The sequence below is a fragment of the Coniosporium apollinis genome, assembly GCF_000281105.1.
Source record: "Coniosporium apollinis CBS 100218 chromosome Unknown supercont1.25, whole genome shotgun sequence".
Lineage (NCBI taxonomy): Eukaryota > Fungi > Ascomycota > Dothideomycetes > Coniosporium > Coniosporium apollinis.
This window is the reverse complement of record NW_006913287.1, coordinates 322,731-340,794: the sequence shown is the minus strand read 5'-3', so window position 1 is coordinate 340,794 and position 18,064 is coordinate 322,731. Positions and strand designations below refer to the sequence as shown.

Genomic DNA, 18,064 nt, shown 5'->3' with positions numbered 1-18,064 from the left:
GATGGTGAGAAGTGAAGAGAGGGGGCGGGGGGGTGAAGGTTGGGGACCGGGAGGCGATTGGATATTTAAGCCTGTTTAGGCTAATCTGCCTGAGTGCGTTGCTTTTGGGGTGCTGGAGAAGTGTTGGAGGGATAGTGAAGGGGTTATTGACATGCAGTTTTCGTGACAGAGTGAGATCTACGAAGAAGGAGAAGAAGAAGCTGCCCTTCAAGCTTCTCTAGAGCTGCACTTGAGTTTACATGCGATCACTCTACACGATTAAGCTACAAGATCGATGCCGTACCGCGTTTTACGGTTTGGCGTCTTGAGAGCCTGAAAATGCCCGATATCAAGTTAACACAGCCACTCATGGCATCAAATTCATCTGGCACTCTTCCCCTAATATTTTGACAAGGGGCTGGCTGGCGAGCCCGTGCAAAAGAAAGCGCAACAGCCAAGAAACCCTCAACGCCAGTCACGTGCACAAGCCGCTCGAGCTTCACGGATGGCGAACGTCACGCATCACTGCATCGAGCATCGCGAACGGCGTCTCCAAAGCCCGCCAGCAGCCAAATCAACACAATACAATACTACTATAAATTTCGAGCACGATGGCAAACGGGTACTCTTCTCTCCCCCGCCCAAGAGAGAACGAATAGCTGACAAAGTCCGCTAGCTGGAGCCTCCTCGTCGGCCTCATCTTCATCCTCGTCTTCTGCGCCGTCGCCTGGTTCGCAAGTCCGAAGGGGGAGAACCAAACGTGCGTGCTCTCTTCACACCCATCCACCTGTTTTCTCACCCCAACTTCGTCCTCACTACCGGCGTATTCCTCTCCCCGTCATGCGCCCCAGCCACACGCTTCCCAGCCCCATTGCCCCAGCGCGTCGTCGGCGCAGACCATAAAGCTGCAAGGAATCTCGCTGACGTTTAATGTGGACATAGTATCTGGCGCTCCACCCTCATCCTCTCGGCCTGGTCCTGCTACATCATGTGGGCGGTGACGTTTCTGGCGCAGTGGCATCCGCTTATCAGGCCTGAGCGGGGCGATCTGAGGCCGAGGGTGGTGGACCATGGGCCGGATGGGATGTTTTGATCGGGCTGGAGGGTATGAGGGAGCGGACAGGGGGAGGGGAGATACTGCCTGAAGGGAGGGGGCCAAGGCTTCTGAGGCGTATGATACGGAGGCATAGATCTGCGAAGGACGTCTGGAGCGGCTGGGGACGGTGTGTGCTCCCTGGCACCGTTCTGAGCGACTCGTCGTGTACAGGCATTGGCGTTATAGGGCTGTTGCCACATCGTGCGGGCGTTGAATCATAGATGTGTCATCAAGGACAAGGTCTTTTTCCATAAGAACTCTATTGACTGTCCCGCCACGGCGTCCGGCACACAGACCATGCCCCCGTCTCAGCGACCCCCAGATTCACAACAACAAACTCCCGATCCCAAGCCTCTCACCATCCAGTCCCACCAATCCCAGTGTAGCCCACCCAACCGCCGCCCTCACCGCCGCTCCCACACCCACCAACACCCCGGCCCTTATGTACCCACAGTCCATCAGGATCTCCAGCGCCGCCACGTTATTGACAATGACCGCCCAGCTGACCGCCGTCGCGCTGCTCGGCAGATCATACTCCCACACAATCAACAGGATCGGAAACAGCTTCGTACAGCTGGATACCAGCAGCGCCGTGCTCAGCGGCGTCGGATGCGGGTAGTAGGGGAATAACCCCAGACGCGGGACTGACGGCGGCAGTGAGCAGAGCAGCCGGATGGGGAGGTGGAAGGCTAGCGTGCTGAGGAAGCAGTGCAGCAGGAAGAAGAGGTATTGCAGGACGAGGGGCTGGGAGGAGAAGTGGTTGGCGTTGGTGGGGTTGGAGGGGCCGCCGACGGTGGTGGGGGTGGTGGATCCGGGCGAGGCTTTCTCGATGCGCGCCCAGGTTAGGTAGACGTCGAAGAGGAGGAGGAGGATGCCGAGGCGGGTTATTGAGGGCTGGGCGAGAGCATGGTCAGCAAATTGTGGTAACAGTGGGTCGGAAGGGAGAGCTATACGTCGAAGCGCCCATCCTCGCGGCCGAGCCGGTTGAACAGGAGGTGGCGGTAGACCTAAACACTCGAATTAGCTAAACGGCAGCAACCTCCTTAGCGTGATTGCATACCTGCGGCTTGATCAACACCAGATCTATAAACAGCACGACAAAGTCATGCTCGACGTATTTGTCGGCGAAGCGCTTGCAGCGCGGACACTGCGTCAGCCGCACGCCCTTGCCGAGTGACCGGTCATCGGCCTTGCTGTAGGTGGTGTAGAGAGTCTTAACGGGGTATCTACATTCTATGCAGATTGGCATGCTCGCATTGGGGATATGCTGGGGTTGGTGGTGGATCGGCGGGCGGTGTCAGCCCTCGAGTGCGGGCCGAAACGGCGAAGCTTTTTGGGCTGCGTCAAGCGTCCATAGCACACCTTGGCAGCTTTGACATGCGCATCTGAGCAGGTGGGTAAGAGGAGGAAATTGGTCAGTACAGAAGAAGATCTGTGCATGAGAGACAGGCCATAACTCCATAGTTGGGAAGAAGCACCATCGGAAGCTATGCGCCTGGCTCCTCACGCCAACGGTGCTCGACTACCTTCAGTCCTACAGGTAGCTCGTCATGAATGCTCAGACATCATGCGGGATGCCGCTATCAGGCTCAAGTCAGGAAGGAACTCCATAGCCGGTCCTTGTAAGCGTAAATTCTGCACCGTAAGTGCTGCACTTGCTCCTTCTCGTCTATTTTCACGCCTGTGCCGTCTGCGTGATGAAGTCAGAGATACCTCATCGCGGACCCTTGAGCTACTTGCGCGCCGTCTTTCATAACTTCCACTTATCTCAGTTCCAACCCTCTCAATTTTCGTACCACTCTGTCTAGGACGCAAGCAGTCAAACCTTCAACATGGCGGATCCTTTGCGTCAAATCAAACATATTGGCATCGTTGGCGCCGGCAACATGGGCACCGAGATGACCTTCGGCTTCTCTGAGCAAGGCTTGGCCGTCTCTCTCTGGGACATATCGGGCGAGAACGTGGATCAAGCCCTGGAGATGGCGAAGAATGAGAAGAACCTGAAAGGCGAGGTCAAGGGATACCACGACATCCACGAGTTTGTGAAGAGCTTGAAGGATGCAGAGAGAAAGGTCTTCATCTTCTCGATAACGCATGGTTACCCGGCCGACTCGGTGCTCGACAAGATCAAAGATGACCTGAAGGAGGGCGATATCATTCTTGATGGCGGCAACGAGAACTACAAGAACACTGAGAGGAGGCAGAAGGAGCTGGAATCGAAGGGCGTGAAGTGGATTGGTATGGGAGTGTCAGGGGGATACCAGTCCGCTCGACGTGGTCCGAGCATGTCCCCCGGTGGTGATCCGGAAGCTGTCAACACCGTCCTCCCTCTGCTGGAAAAGTTCGCCGCCAAGGACCCAAAGTCTGGCAAGCCATGCGTGGCCAACATCGGGCCTCGCGGCTCAGGACATTTCGTCAAGATGGTGCACAACGGCATCGAGAATGGCATGCTCTCAACGGTGTGCGAAGCCTGGAGCCTCATGCATAAGTCTCTTGGCATGGAGCTCGACGAGATCGGCAAGGTGTTCGAGAAGTGGAACTCCGAGGGTGAACTAGAGGGCACCTATCTCGTTCAGATCGCCTCGGAGATCTGCACGAGGAAGAAATCGCCCCAAGGCGACCAGCACGGCGAAGAGAAGGGCGACCCGTCAGAGCATGTCCTCGACGACGTCCTCGACAAAGGCAAGTCTTTCCTCGTTGATCCAAAGCCATCGTTCCCATGCTGATACCCTCAAAGTCGTCCAGGATGACGATGACAGCGAAGGCACCCTATACTGGACGGTGATGGAAGCCGCGCGCCGCCACATCTCCGCACCCACCATCGCAACCGGCCACTTCTTCCGCGTCGCCAGCGGCGCCCGCGCACAGCGCCTCAGAGTCGCCAAGAAGCTCAAGATGCCGCAGCCACAGAAAGCTTCCGACGTCGATAAGGAGGCCTTCGTTGAGGACCTCCGCAAAGCCGTCTATGCCTCCTTTCTCTGCGCCTTCTGCCAGGGACTCGAGCTGATCGCCCGTGCCTCGAAAGACGAAGACTGGAACATCGACCTCGCCACCTGCATCCAAATCTGGCGCGCTGGCTGCATCATCCAGGAAGACCACATCGCGAACATGCTGCAGCCGATCTTCGAATCCTCAAACGAGCGTATGATGAACATGAAGCTCATCGATGAGGTGTCAGCGGACCTGCACAAGAACTATGAGCCCCTGAAGAAGGTGGTGCTTAAGGGGACGGAGTGGGATAACTACGTCCCGAGCCTGAGCGCGAGTTTGGAATACCTGAAGTACGAGGGCGGCACAATGCTCGCGACGCAGTTCATGGAGGCGGAGATGGACTTCTTTGGGGCGCACGCCTTCGACAAGGCGAATGTCAAGGGTGAGGATCCGGGAAAGGCGACGAAGGGCGCGCATCACTACGAGTGGAGGCCGGCGTGAGCGGATTCGATTTGGGAGCTGCAGATGGTACGGTGTCACAATCACATGGTGGCGAGAGGATTAATGTTGACTCATGGAACTAGTAAGTAAGGTTCAAAGCTAGTAAATCATCCACCATCAGTGGTTCACGATGTCAACGGTGCTGGAAATGTGAAGCATCGAGCTGCTGAAGTACTATCTAGAGCGCCAGCGCTCTGTTAAGCGCTTATCACTACGTTGTCGCAATACAATAGTGTTGGCAATCCCCAGTCGGATGCGTATTCTATCAGTTGAGCAGCGCTTGTTTACCTACCAATTTGGCATCTACACTATCCTGAACTCTTGGCAGGAACGTTGTGGTTTCGGTCGCTTTGGACAGCCGTAGCCATCGGCGCTACAGCGTGCCGATGATCTGCGTCACCAGTCAACACCGAGCTCCACGCAAGCTTCATCCAAGAGTCACCTAAGCTTTTACCACAGCGTCTCTAGCCATGAGATTCTCCACCGTCTTTGCATTGTGCGCAGCAACGAGTGCGGCGGCACTATCCATCCAGCGCCATGAAGGACAGGCGCCGTTGAGTGTTCAACCAGCATCCGACACCGTACTTGGCGGCGAAGCTGACAGCGAGCTCTGCCTGATTGAGGAAGAAGGCGGCTCGAGAAGATGGGTCAAGGAGTCTGAGAAGTGGGAGCTGCGGAGGGTAAGCAATCCCTACCCGTATTCGCGGTCCGACTGACATGGACAACAGCAAGGCATCAACTTCTTCGACGTAACCTATACCCCCGACCTCGGCTCCACCGTCTCTACCAACAGCATTAAGACCGTCAAATACCCCTCTAAGCCCGCCTACAATGAAACCATCAAGCCAATGCTCGAGCACCTCTCCAAGAAGCACATGCACGACCACCTCAAGACCTTCACCGCCTTCCACACGCGCTATTACAAGTCCGACTACGGGGCACAATCCTCGGCCTGGCTCCTCAAACAAGTCAACAGCACACTAGCGGACGCCGGCGCCCTCTCCCACGGCGCGCACGTCAAAGCCTTCTCGCACCCCTGGGGCCAAAGCAGCATCATCGCGACGCTACCGGGCAAAAGCAACAAGACCGTCGTCATCGGCGCGCACCAAGACAGCATAAACTTATTCCTGCCCTCCATCCTCGCGGCTCCCGGCGCCGACGACGACGGCTCCGGCACGGTGACGATCCTCGAGGCGCTGCGCGTGCTGCTGACGTCCCCGGCCATCGTGAACGGCAGCGCGGAAAACACGCTCGAGTTCCATTTCTACAGCGCGGAAGAAGGGGGACTGCTCGGTAGCCAAGCCATCTTCCACTCATACGAGAAGGCGCGGCGAGACGTCAAGGCGATGCTGCAGCAGGACATGACGGGCTACATCCAGAAGACGCTCGATGCCGGCGAGCCGGAATCTGTGGGCGTGATCACGGATTTCGTGGACGCTGGACTGACGGAGTTCATCAAGACGGTGATTACCGAGTACTGCGACATTCCGTACGTGCTGACGAAGTGCGGCTACGCGTGCTCGGATCACGCGAGTGCGTCCAAGGCGGGGTATCCGAGCGCGTTCGTGATTGAGAGCGATTTCAAGTTTTCGGACAACAAAATACATACAACGGAGGATAAGATGGAGTATTTGAACTTTGGGCATATGCTGCAGCATGCGAGGCTCACCCTGGCGTTCGGGTACGAGCTTGCTTTTGCGCAGTTTGAGTAGGGACCGGGGGTTGAACGTGTGGTCCATCGCGTGTAGATGTTCAGGATCATGTGCTCTAGAGTAATCCGTACTATGGGAACCGCTCCCGGGGTCTGTCTCTATTGTGATAGGAGGCCGTGGTCCTCTAGCCTCGACACACTGCAGTCGCACACATAGAACCTCTTCACCACGTTCACCCAACTTCATCTATCACAGCTAGCAGCAAGAGAGCATACTGGGAGCGTGGTGGACACAATAGGAGCGTGGCGGACATAATGGGCAGGCATCCAGTAGTGAGGGACGGCTTTAATGGATAAGATCTTGTATTTTACCCAAGAAAACGCTGCCAAGAAATCATAACACCACGCTAAGCTTCTCTAGATAGACAACTACCTCGTCCAGCCCCACCCGTCCGCCCTCAAGGATTGCCCGTCCTCGTCCGTCCGTCCGGTGGTGCGCCCTTACCCCGTCCGACCGTCCGAGGCCTTCGGCTTTGGAGGGCTTGCCGTGGAATGAGAGCGTGGATTGAGAGTTTGCTTGGGAGGCTCCCTTCTCCTATCTCTTCCTCGGCGCTTCCTTCTCCGCCCTCTCCCTCATTAACATAGCCAGTACCTTAGAGTATGGGGTGTTCGGATCAGCGGGATCACGGTTGCCGTCGAACCCAGCAATGGCACGAGTTAGGGAGTCGCGGAGGATGAGCCCGCCGCTAGAGAAGGACTTCTCCTTAGACGAGCTGGAGGTTTCGGCTTTCTTCTCACGCTGGACGTGCTTCCTGCCTAGAGCGCTCATAATAACTATGAGTTTGCTTAGGAGGAGGTGCGGTGGGCGGCTATATTAATGCCTTTAACCGCTGCCGCTGCTGCGGACGTGAGCTTAGTGACTTTAAAAGGCTTAGTGACTTTAGAGGGCTTGCCATGGAATGAGAGTGTGGACTGAGAGTTTGCTTAGGAGAAGGTGCGGCGGGCGGCTATAGGGCCGGTGGACGGCCGCGTTTAGGTAGCGGGAGCTGCAAATAGAGATAGGGATCTTCGAAAATTCTATAAATAATATATAAGGCTAATGAAGTGAAAACTCTAATAAGGTGATTCGGTAGTATGACAACGGACCTATACTCGAATCCTTCTTAATATAAGGCGGAAAGGGGATAGCGGTAGTTCGACGGCCCTACGTATAATCGGCTAGCCTTAGTTCTTCGAGGGAATAGAAACCTAACTCCACCGCTCGCTGGAGTTAGGATTCTATGCGTTCCGGCACCGGATCATGGCGAGCTTGCTGAGCCTTTCGAGCGTTCATCATATGTAGATAGTAGCAGAGCACAGCGTACACGGCGTCCTCTAGATGTTCAACCTCTCAAACAAGTCGCTAATCCGGCGCCTTCTTATCCGCCCAGCTGGGCTCCACCCCCCTACAGACCCCCACGTAATCCTCCCACAACTCCCTCCTCCCCTCCACCCCCTCCGTCGTCCAGAACATCGTCCACTGCGTCCCCGGCACCTTGTACGTACCCATACTCCTCTCAAAATACCACTTGTTGACCGGGTTGTTCTGGCGACTCCTCCACACCACCCCCTGTGGGAAACAGCTTCGCACCATAGCCTTAAAGACTACGTCCGCCACCCCGCCAGCGCCCTGACTCCGCTTCAGCACCGCAAACTTATCTAGGTACGGCACCGGCGGGTGATGCGGGTGCGAGGGCGGCACTTCCCACGTTAGCAGCGCCCCGCCTTCATATTCGCCCGCGATGATGATGCCGGCCAGCCGGTTCCGGATGCGCGAGAGATAGTGCTGCACGTCTAGGGGTCGGTTGAAGGAATCCTCAATCAGGTGGAGCAGGCGCGGGAAATCGATGCGGGGGTCGTTAAGAGAGAGAGTCGTTCCTTCTGGCCCGGGGGGCGTCCAGGGATGTTGGCGCGGGTCGGGGATGATGGTTAAGGGCATGCCTTTCTTGAGGAAGGTGGCGTGGGTGGTGGTGCGGGAGGGAGAGGTCGAGGGGAGGCGCGAGGAGGGGAGAGAGGACGAGACCATGGGCTTGTCGGTTAGGAGGTTGTGGATTAGTGGGTTCTTTTGGCGGCGGGTGCGGACGCCGGTGCTGGAGGACTCGGAGGCGGGCGGACGCGCGGAGATGGCGGCTTCGTCGGGGGTGGTGAGGAAGGCGGAGGCGGATGGTGGAAGCAGAGCTAGTGCTCGCTGTATTAGATCGAGGTTTTTGAGGTGTCGGCTCGGTGGTCTGGTATTGCTGCCACTCAACGACGTGCGCTCGGTCGACGCAGTGTGCGGCAGCGACGCAATCTCTTGCTCTACAAATCGAGAAAACGGATTGCTCGCAGCTAGACTGGAGAACTGCTCAGCTTCTCCTGCTTTCCGTGACAAGGCTATATCATCAACGGCGTCCGACGACTTAGTGAGTTCTTGCCGGATGTCCTCGTACTCCTGCTCCAGGTTAATGAAGATGTGAGCATTGTCGGGTCGGTCCGCAGCAGGAATGCCGCCAAGAGGATCCAAGACAATGACTCGGTCAAGGGAAACATGATTCTGGAGTGACCTGCCCGTTTTCGTATCTGTCTCATGGGGCTTGGCTGAGGATGATCCGTTTACAGCCTGCGTCGTGATACCAGCGAACTCCCTGGTTAATGCTAAGACTGCATCATCAGGGTGTACACGCGTAGCTCGCTGCTCATCCACGGTATAAGCTATCGGTGGTATCACAGGTATCAAGCCTCTCATCAGAGGATCTAGGAGAAGCTTGCTATACTGGACTTCTACCCCTCCACGAACATGGACCGTAGAACGGACTTCTTGCTTGAGCGCCGACACTCCAAGCGCGTTGTCGAGTAGGATGGCGTCGTTGGGGTTGTGCTCGGCTATAGCAGCAACGATGCGTTCTGCCTGTCGCGTGACATCTTCCCTCCACTTGCGTGACAGCTCTTCGGTCCTCTCAGGCGTGTATACCTCGTCGCAGTCAACGACGATTGCGCTGTGCAGACCAAGGGCTGCCAGCTGACTGAGAGTTAGAGCGACTCCACTTAGGGTGGCTTCGCTCCAGGTCTGCGGAGCCCTGAGCTTGACCAGGGCTACGTGCACCAATTCCGCGCTTCTGATCTTGGTCTGATCCCGGATGGGCTCCTGCGCAAAGACGGGACTTTCGCCAATGGCTTTGGTGGGAGCATACAGATTGCCCAGATTGACACCACTTGATTGATTCCACTGCTCCTGCTTCCATGCGTCATCCACGACCGTCTTCACAGCCTCTCTTCTACTCTTCTCTGGCTTATCGACTGGTCTGAAACGGGCTAGATAGGACTTCGCGTCCCTTTTCGTGGCACTTGCGGCGAGCACGGAGAGGAAGAAGTCCCTTTCTGCGAAGTTCTGCGCGGGCTGGCCCTTCTGCGACTTCGGCGAGGTGTCATGGCGGGCGGATGGTTGGCTTGCACTCGTGGAGTAGCAAGCGCTCGAAGGACGTAGACATGACGGCCCGTGTGTCTGGTTATGTGGTTGGGCCTGTGGATCAGAAGTGTCAATTGCTATTGACGGCTTTAGAGTACCCTCCCCGAGTGATGACGAACCTTGGCAGATCTCGTCTGCACGCCGCTGCCTCTGCCTGCGGCCAGTCGGTATGCCCTCATGTCTCATACAGGAGGACCATGGCATTGCGCATGCTGTTGCGCTCATACCGGAGGAATCCTACGCATTGCACTGAAGTGAATTGGCGGTGACTCAATGAAGCTTCAATCGCTGTGCGTCTGACTCCGTGGCTATCGATAAGGCTCGGATTTAACTTTTTGATGCCAGGTTTATCTCCGCGGTTGCGGCACTCAGCTGCTCCGAGGTCGGCATCCACTCCTCCAAGCCACGGCGGTTATCATGGGAGAACATTCTGGAGGTAGCGTATTTGACTGGCAACTGCATACCGTACGGTGGTGCAATCGTTCTGGGAGCCGCCGGCAGACGAGCGCGGGTAATCTATACACCACCTTAGCAGTTCCACGCTTTTGTATACATACAACCTTCAAACGCTCAAACCAGTCATCACTGAAAGCTCCAATTTGAGCTTGGGTCATTCATCACGCGAGTATATATTGGTGTTTTTGTCATTGACGCGGTTACATCTCCAAACTATCCACAACTCGCAGTTAGGGACATCAGACTTCGGAAGTGGGAGATATCACAATGGCACCGCAGCTGGCATGGGTTGGGCTAGGGAATATGGGCAGAGTACGCCAAAACTAACGCAGCTGTAATGTATGAGATACTATCTGACCATCGATCCAGGGCATGTGCAAGAATCTGGTCGAGAAGGGCAATCTAGACAAGCCATTGATTATCTTCAACCGAACAAAGAAGCGCGCGGAAGACCTATCCGCAACACTCGATACCGGTAAAGCGAAAGTCGCCGAAAGTATCGAAGATGCCGTTGCACAGTCAGACATTATCTTTACCTGCGTTGCGGACGACAAGGCCATCAACGATACCATAGACACTGCACTTAAAAGCGACGTCAAGGGCAAACTCTTCGTAGACTGTTCCACCGTTCATCCGGACACTACGAATGGACTGGGTAAAAGAATCGAAGAGAAGCGTGCTTCGTTCGTAGCGTGTCCAGGTCAGCATCTGAGTCTTCGCGGAGTTTCCCTTATTCTGCTGACTTATAATCAGTTTTCGGCGCACCGGCTATGGCCGACAACGGTCAGTTAGTCTGCGTGCTCGCTGGCCCTAAAGCTGAAGTCGAGAGAGTCAAGCCGTATACCACCGGCGTGATGGGAAAAGCGGTGATAGAGTTCAGCGACCAACCATACGGCCAGGCCACACTGTTGAAGATCATCGGCAACACCTTCATTCTCCAAATGGTTGAGGCGTTAGCCGAAGGTCTTACTGTCGCTGAGAAGTCTGGCCTCGGTGTGGATAACCTCCACAAATTTCTGGAGGCAATGATGCCTGGGCCGTATGCCGCATACTCAACCAGGATGCGGTCCGGGGACTACTACAAGCGGGAGGAGGTGAGTCGTTCTTGAAGGTTGCATATTGGGAGGCGAGCATACTAACAAGCCTCTGCAGCCGCTCTTCCAAGTTGACCTTGCAAGAAAAGATGCTGGACATGCATTGGCATTAGCCTCTGCTTGCGGGGCTAAGATGCGCGCTGTCGAAGTGGCTGACAGCCATCTGGCGAGTGTCAAGGAGCATGTCGGAGAAAAAGGAGACATCGCTGGCATTTATGGCGCAGTCAGACTGGAAAGCGGCATGAAATATGAAAACTGAGAAACTGAGACATGCTCTAGGGGCGATCAGGGCACGTCTTCCTGTATTCAGCCTAGGTGACAGAGATTGCCCGACTCCGAAAAACAGATAGGTCTTCAGTCACCTTAGGGAGGCTATAATTAGGCGTAATTCTTTATAGTATACTACTATATAAACATGTGTAAGCTATACCTAGAGGTAGGATAGCTAGAGTAAAGATCTTTAGAGATATAGTAAATCTAATAGATTTTAGTAATCTAGGAGTGAGTTTTAAGTCCGGTAGTCTACGAGTCTGGCGATTTCTGTCACTCGCGTAAGCGGTAAGGGCTGGGAAGGAGGTCACCGCGAACACCTAAGCGTATGGCTATCTGCAGCTTGATGAGTCACGTGAGTCGTGCCGTGAGGGTCTTGCACCCACGACTACGCCTTCGCTCTGCCCGAAGGCAACTATCATCATCCGTCAATCACCAACACTATTGATTCAACGCCTGAGTAGACCCAGACTCGGGTCCATACCGACGGTTTAGCCTCTCGAACAATGCTGCTAAGTATCTAACAAGCTCACAGCTTATGCACAGGGATAAGGCTGAAACGACGCGCAATCATGATATGCAGCTGTTCCGCCGACTGACATTCTCTAGCGATGCACCTTGTGCTAAAAGCGTTCAGCCTCGTTCTGCCATTTCAATATTGATTTGGAAGATCTCTACCCATTGCAGTGCATGCATGCCATAGATCGGTAACGGCTGGATATTGCATGCCTTCTCGGTCAGCCCCGTTTCTGCTGCTGTAGGCATCGGAGGCATCCTACAGGTTCCAAAAGACTTGACCTTGCTGCACTCCTGCAGGAAGACCATCATTGAGGCTTAAACGGCCACTGGCGCCTATTTCCGGGCTCTGAGAGGGGCGTCTCGATACCACCCAACCAGTTGGATCAATATATGGTCTACATTTGCGAGGCCAGTGAACCTGTCCATTCCTATTCATGCATTGCAGTGCAGTAGCAGCAGGAATGGGCATCGTGTAAAGGATCCAAGCTGCGTTTATCGAGCCTATTCTTGTGAAACAATGGCTGCGGGTTTGAATGAAATGCTACCGCTCAGCCTCGAAATGTACCCTTCAGCCTTGCTGGCAGCATCTAGCGAGAAGTCGCTACAGGATCGAAACGTTGTTGTATCCCGCAGGTAGGACATACAATCTATCATGCTTCCAGCATAAGCTGTGCCTTGTGCTTCTTTAGTCAAAACTTCTCCAAACCTCTCATCTTGCTATACAGTCATTTGTTGTCAACTAGAGAGCCATGACGCACGTTTTCTCAGACGCTTTCTCGGTGTCTCCGAATGTCTGCCAAGCGGCATGGAATCTGTCGGTCGATTGCGCGCCAGCAGGTCCGGGCGAGTTTGAGGCCAATCCAACTGTGGCAGGCACAGCAGTAGGTGGGAGCAACCTCCGGCTATTACTAGCTGATAGGAGTAGGTTCTCAAAGGATTCTTTGCCGTAGCCATGGTCGCTTCCGGCCTCGGTCTACTACACCTAGTCCTCCAATGGGTCGAGCACTTTGCAGCCATTGGCGTGACTGAGTGTCTGAGATTCTTCTTCTGTTGTATCCCCCTTCCCATGAGCAGGGAAGCAAGAAGAAGCCGCAGGGAAGAGAGAATGCAGTGAATGGCCCTTGGGTGCCCCTTGAGTGTGTAGCACCGATAACTGACAGGGCTTTGTGATTACAGAAAAATCCAGCAGTGTCAGCGCCGCCGTCTCCAGATCACATGGTCCAAGATCATCGAGAAGGTCATATTGAGCTTGAGTGACCAGCAGATCTACACAGGTTTAGCATTCGCATTAGCCGCTCGTTTTGGTCTCGGTTGCCAGGTCTCGGCCTATCACTATGAGGTCATTGCTCGTCTAGGGCTAATCTCATTTACGACTCATCTTACCGCTATTACTGTAACCAATACATACTGGAGAGGTTACTGGATGGGTCTGGCTCGCTTCCTCCTTGTGCTGGTTTCGCAGCTCCTGATTGGTTTCATGTTTGTCAAACAGAACCGAGTTACCAGCTCCGGGAGTCCATTTCCTACCGCTGTCCCACCAAAGAATACAACAGAGACGCTTCTTACTCTGCCAGCCGCCTGCTTTTATCTAAGCGGTGGACTACCGGCAAACGCCACGGAGTCTAGACCAGCAGTATCCGAATTCTCTCCCGGCTATAGACTGTGGATAGCAACTATGACCGCCTATGGACTCATGTTCTTTCTCTCAATCTGGGCTTTCGTGGCACAAGAACGTCTCCGTCGCAAACCGACCATCCATCTACTCTACTGGTCCTTCCGGCTCTTCGTGGTGGGCGGTACGACTACCGTGGCCATTTTATCCTACTATCACATCCAGCGTCTCCGAGTGTGGATGTCCAATTCTGGACTCATCGCGAAACCGACTGGGAAAAATCCCGAGGATGATTTGTGGACGTTCGGGCAATTCGTGCCCTTAGCATTAGTTCTAATAACGCCGATGGTATTAATCCAGGCCTTCAGCGGTACGTTTGGATAGACCATCTGTTCCATTTTTTGCGGCTCTTCAACTGACTGTGTACTGGGCAGACAACTGGGCGGAGAAGAGGGCGGAGAAGAAGAAAGAGAAGGAGGCAACTTACTCGGAAGATATTCCAATGGTGGTGCCTTTGACACGATATGAATATAGGCAAGTATAAGTCTTAACGACCATACGAACTTGAGGCCGAACCAACCGACCCAGCCCGGAAGCCATTCGAAAAGGCCTCGGGGTAACGAGCAGTTGTAAGCATGCGAGGACTCGATAAACCATTAGTTGGGCAGCCACCCAGTGCCCCCTTTGCGGCTGTACCGTCAAGCCGCCTGGAGTTCTTATAAAAGACTGTTGAGGGAAGAGCGTGCATCGATAAGTATTTGTTAGTTTTCCTCTTGGTAAAGGCACACTTAAGTGGGCAGAGGTAGTGGCTGAGGGGGCCGCTCTGCGGCGAAACGCGTACTGAGTGAGACATGAAATATGAACGATGTCCCACGGAAGGCCTAGATGTTACTGTATTTAGAAATAGACAGTATCCGTAGAACACTGAATGTGAAAGTTGTTAGAAAGACGGATGGACTCGCTCAAGCTTGTATTCCTTGACCAGCACCGTTGTGCTGGCGCCTGGTACAACCCGAGACCGTGGAAAGTCATCATCGTCGTCGTTACAACTATTGCTAGGACCGCCGTCGACACGGCCTTTCACGATCCTCGCCATCGTGCTCAAATTTGCCAGGGCCCGATACGCCCTTCTCTGTTTCGACTTGCACCGCCAATCCGGCGTTTGTTGGGGTCCTCGCGCTGTTTATGATTACCGTTATTGCCGTGATATCCATTACCGTACCATGGTGGCTGCTCAGCAGTGGGGTCGGTTGGTGGCGGCGTTCTACGAAGCAGTGATTTTTCCGTGTTCGGAAGTGGGAAAAGGTGTTCAGTGGCCACTCATCAGCAGCATCTTCCAAATATCACCATGAGCGATCGTTGCGTGAACATAAAAGCAGATATTGCTTTTCTCATAAGTTCCGTACATTTGGGAAACTCGAATTTCCCCAACGTTTGCTTCCTTTATAGCCGCGGAAGAATATACTCAAAAAATCTCTAACTTCCCAAACTTCTATCGTGCGTGGCTCTGCCCGTGCATCCCCTCCTTCGCCATCGGATCAATATACTGCGTCCGGTACGGCAGGCTGTCGAGCTTCTCCGAGAGGATCTGCTCCGTCAACCTCCACAGCTGCTCGCCCAGCTCTTCGTCCTGAGCCTGCTTCGAGGGGTCCGTGACTTTGCGGTCAGGTACGATCTGGTTGTTGTTATGTCAGCTTGAACCTCACCCGATAGAAATGCAAATGCTTAGGCCGCTGTGGACCCCAGAGGCGGGAACCGACTCCATAAGGCACAGCTTGAGATAGGCTTACATATGCTCCGTTGATCCCCTCCTTCACGACATCCTCGCTCGTAGCCGCAAACAGCATAGGCCTACAACCTTCCTCCTCAGGGCTTTTCATAAAGGGGCGCATGATCTTGACGCCCAACTTGGCCGCCTTCCCGTACGCTTCAATAGCCTGCTCCTGCTGATCAGTGCTCACGGCCCCCGGATGCGTAGCATTGATATACGGACCCGCCTGCGCTGCCTTGTTGAAGCCCAGGTCTCCAGCCGCTTGTCGCCGCACCAAAGCCCGCACGAATAGCACGTTTGCCAGCTTAGTGCGGTTGTAGAGGTTAGTAGCGCCGATGTCGGTGTTGATCTCGTCGAGGGAGGCAAACTTGATGCTCGAAGACGCGGCGCGGTGTAGGTCCGAGGACTGGAAGGCGAGGCGGGAGTTGGGTGTCTTCTGCAGGAGGTGCAGGAGGGTGAGGGTAAGGTGGAACTGGGAGATGTGGTTGACTTGCATATGCGAGTCTGCGCGGTTGGTGGTGTTAGTGAAGCCGTCGTGTGGGCAGGGGGGAGGAGCGGCTGGGAGGGCGTACCGATGCCGTCGACTGTCTCGTTGTATGGTCCCACGCCTAGACCGGCGTTGCAGATGAGCTGAGGATGAGCGTCAGGGGCCAGTCCTTCTATTCCTTGGATCTGTGGATAGACATACGCCGTCGAGCTGCTGCAAGCTCTCGCTCAGCTCCTTCGCAACCTTGTCTACGCTCTTTAGGTCCTCGAAGTCGCACTGGATGAACTGGACCTTATCCACATCGCCATACTTCTTGAGGCCCTCAATTGCTTCCTGGCCGTGCTCTTCCTTTTTTGAGATCATAATGAGTTTGGTTGGGTTGTGTTGGAGCAGGTGGGCGGAGATGCCGAAGCCAATGCCTGCTGTGCCGCCTGTGACGATGTAGGTCTGGGAGGACTATGAGCAAATGAAGGTGATTGTACAAGTGTAAAATTATTACCTTCCCGCTCAGGTCAGGAATGTCCGTATTCGGGTCGAACTTGTTCCCTGTGATGAGGTGTGCCATTTTTGCTGGATGGAGGCGAGTATTAAGCTGATAGTGTATGTTGAGAGCTTGACTTGAGCAACAAGATGGCTTTAAAGATATGAAGACTATTAAAAATGTATAGGTAATTTCCGTAAGGGAATAAGAACGCAGGAAACAGCTTTGACTTGATATATCGAAGCTTACACCTACAAAAATGACGTGACGTGAGGATGCGTCATGGACATCGCCTCGGCATGTCCTTCTGCAGATATTCCGGTCTGTGTTTGCAGAGACATGTTAACGCTGTTGACACCTTTCTATGCCGTCTTGGAGTCTATCGTTGTCAACGCGGCTCAAAGTGAAAGTCCAGGGTCTTTTCTAGATTCGGTCGTGCTTGTGACACACGATCTATCGACCCTGGCGCCCATGTCTCTCTCCCCTGCGCACGCCTCGAAGACAGCCTGTACGCCGGTAAACATGGTCACAGGCCGGAGACGGCCGTTTACCTACGCTTGTTGAGGGGCGTTTCGATTTGAGCTTAGACAGATTTCTCACAGCCATGAATTCACACGCTAAAGGTATTCGCAACTTTGATGATGAACGGCGCTCTCATCATCATTGGTGGATTTCGCCTATAGCTGGCGATGTAGCATTGCTCACAATTTCTTGATTACGCGAGAGTCATATCTGGTCAGAAGACACTGCGGAGCGAATCAGGCGCCATCGCCGTGAAGGAGTTTTGGTGACAGCACTGGGCCTTGAGGACATATCGCGAAGTTCATGCAGAAACATGGGTGAAGTCACCGAGTTCCGAAAGCCCACCGCGAACCCCACGGAGGACTTCGTTGCATTCGCGCAGAAGGCTGGTTCTGACGCTGAACGCCGCCCATGAAAACGTTCCAGTCGCGCGACGCGACCCGACTCGGGTCCGCACTGTGTCGTTCTGCGGAAAATCCGACATTACCCTTTTGGGAAGCGTGCCTTGGAGCTCTCAACCACCGCAGGATGTCACGACAAAAACCTTAAGAACATCACCTCGAGCCACATCCGATGGGCTTTCCAAAGGAAGTTTTCATTTTTTGAGGGCTTCGTCCAGCTTAGGGTTTACTCAGAAAATTATGACTGTAGCTTGGGAAACCCCACCGAGCCTTATGATCATAGCCGGATCCTCCCCTGCGGCTGGAGCCGTGATAGTATTCACGGCTTCTTGAATCGCTCAGCGGCAGTTTCTGCAGAGCACCACGTCTTCTGAACGTTAGCATGTTCAGCGAGAAATGGGTTTCCACACGTCAGCAGCTCTGCCCGCCGAAGGTAGGAGCAACGCAGCGCCGCTCACGGCCCAGCGCCTTCCTCAATATCCTCCTTCCTCAGTTACTTAACGAGCCTAGCGTAGTAGAACAAAATCACATAGAATATTGCAACGTGATGTTGAAACTGTCCCAAGCTGAAATCAATGCAGTGCGTACCCATAGTGAACCACCGGAAGCTCTTCGTTGACGCAGATATTCAGACAAGATGAACAACGAGGAGAGTATCCGCGGCGTGGAAGTAAGTAAACCACTTCTCATCACAATGATCATGGGATCCCGTTATGAAGTACAGTTGCTAACGCATGTATACATCAACAGGAAGAGGGTGAGGCGCGCAGGTTCCCGCTTCCCGCCCGGCGAGCTTGAGGGCTGGGCCC

At 54.3% G+C, this 18,064-nt stretch overlaps 8 protein-coding genes across 8 annotated transcripts; 5 read left to right on the top strand and 3 right to left on the bottom strand.

Annotated features, from left to right (window-relative positions):
- Positions 1 to 590: 590 nt before the first annotated feature.
- Positions 591 to 1,072, top strand: W97_05398 (uncharacterized protein; the record flags this gene model as incomplete). The annotated part of the gene is made up of 3 exons (XM_007783282.1): positions 591 to 601; positions 656 to 739; positions 922 to 1,072. The coding sequence occupies 3 exons, from the start codon at positions 591 to 593 to the stop codon at positions 1,070 to 1,072; spliced, it is 246 nt and encodes an 81-aa protein (XP_007781472.1).
- A 327-nt stretch (positions 1,073 to 1,399) lies between these two features.
- On the bottom strand, positions 1,400 to 2,324 carry W97_05397 (uncharacterized protein; the record flags this gene model as incomplete). The annotated part of the gene is made up of 3 exons (XM_007783281.1): positions 1,400 to 1,969; positions 2,029 to 2,082; positions 2,136 to 2,324. 3 exons carry the CDS (start codon positions 2,322 to 2,324, stop codon positions 1,400 to 1,402), a joined length of 813 nt encoding a protein of 270 aa, XP_007781471.1.
- Positions 2,325 to 2,907: 583 nt separating this feature from the next.
- W97_05396 (6-phosphogluconate dehydrogenase) lies at positions 2,908 to 4,507 on the top strand (the record flags this gene model as incomplete). The annotated part of the gene is made up of 2 exons (XM_007783280.1): positions 2,908 to 3,722; positions 3,784 to 4,507. The coding sequence occupies 2 exons, from the start codon at positions 2,908 to 2,910 to the stop codon at positions 4,505 to 4,507; spliced, it is 1,539 nt and encodes a 512-aa protein (XP_007781470.1).
- A 470-nt stretch (positions 4,508 to 4,977) lies between these two features.
- On the top strand, positions 4,978 to 6,219 carry W97_05395 (uncharacterized protein; the record flags this gene model as incomplete). Its single annotated transcript, XM_007783279.1, has 2 exons — positions 4,978 to 5,187; positions 5,236 to 6,219. The coding sequence occupies 2 exons, from the start codon at positions 4,978 to 4,980 to the stop codon at positions 6,217 to 6,219; spliced, it is 1,194 nt and encodes a 397-aa protein (XP_007781469.1).
- A 1,341-nt stretch (positions 6,220 to 7,560) lies between these two features.
- Positions 7,561 to 9,846, bottom strand: W97_05394 (uncharacterized protein; the record flags this gene model as incomplete). Its single annotated transcript, XM_007783278.1, has 1 exon — positions 7,561 to 9,846. The coding sequence occupies one exon, from the start codon at positions 9,844 to 9,846 to the stop codon at positions 7,561 to 7,563; it is 2,286 nt and encodes a 761-aa protein (XP_007781468.1).
- Positions 9,847 to 10,365: 519 nt separating this feature from the next.
- On the top strand, positions 10,366 to 11,451 carry W97_05393 (uncharacterized protein; the record flags this gene model as incomplete). Its single annotated transcript, XM_007783277.1, has 4 exons — positions 10,366 to 10,410; positions 10,468 to 10,798; positions 10,852 to 11,192; positions 11,251 to 11,451. 4 exons carry the CDS (start codon positions 10,366 to 10,368, stop codon positions 11,449 to 11,451), a joined length of 918 nt encoding a protein of 305 aa, XP_007781467.1.
- Positions 11,452 to 13,656: 2,205 nt separating this feature from the next.
- On the top strand, positions 13,657 to 14,137 carry W97_05392 (uncharacterized protein; the record flags this gene model as incomplete). Its single annotated transcript, XM_007783276.1, has 2 exons — positions 13,657 to 13,963; positions 14,028 to 14,137. 2 exons carry the CDS (start codon positions 13,657 to 13,659, stop codon positions 14,135 to 14,137), a joined length of 417 nt encoding a protein of 138 aa, XP_007781466.1.
- Positions 14,138 to 15,085: 948 nt separating this feature from the next.
- W97_05391 (uncharacterized protein) lies at positions 15,086 to 16,416 on the bottom strand (the record flags this gene model as incomplete). Its single annotated transcript, XM_007783275.1, has 5 exons — positions 15,086 to 15,268; positions 15,384 to 15,868; positions 15,937 to 15,994; positions 16,053 to 16,298; positions 16,351 to 16,416. 5 exons carry the CDS (start codon positions 16,414 to 16,416, stop codon positions 15,086 to 15,088), a joined length of 1,038 nt encoding a protein of 345 aa, XP_007781465.1.
- Between the last annotated feature and the right edge of the window lie 1,648 nt (positions 16,417 to 18,064).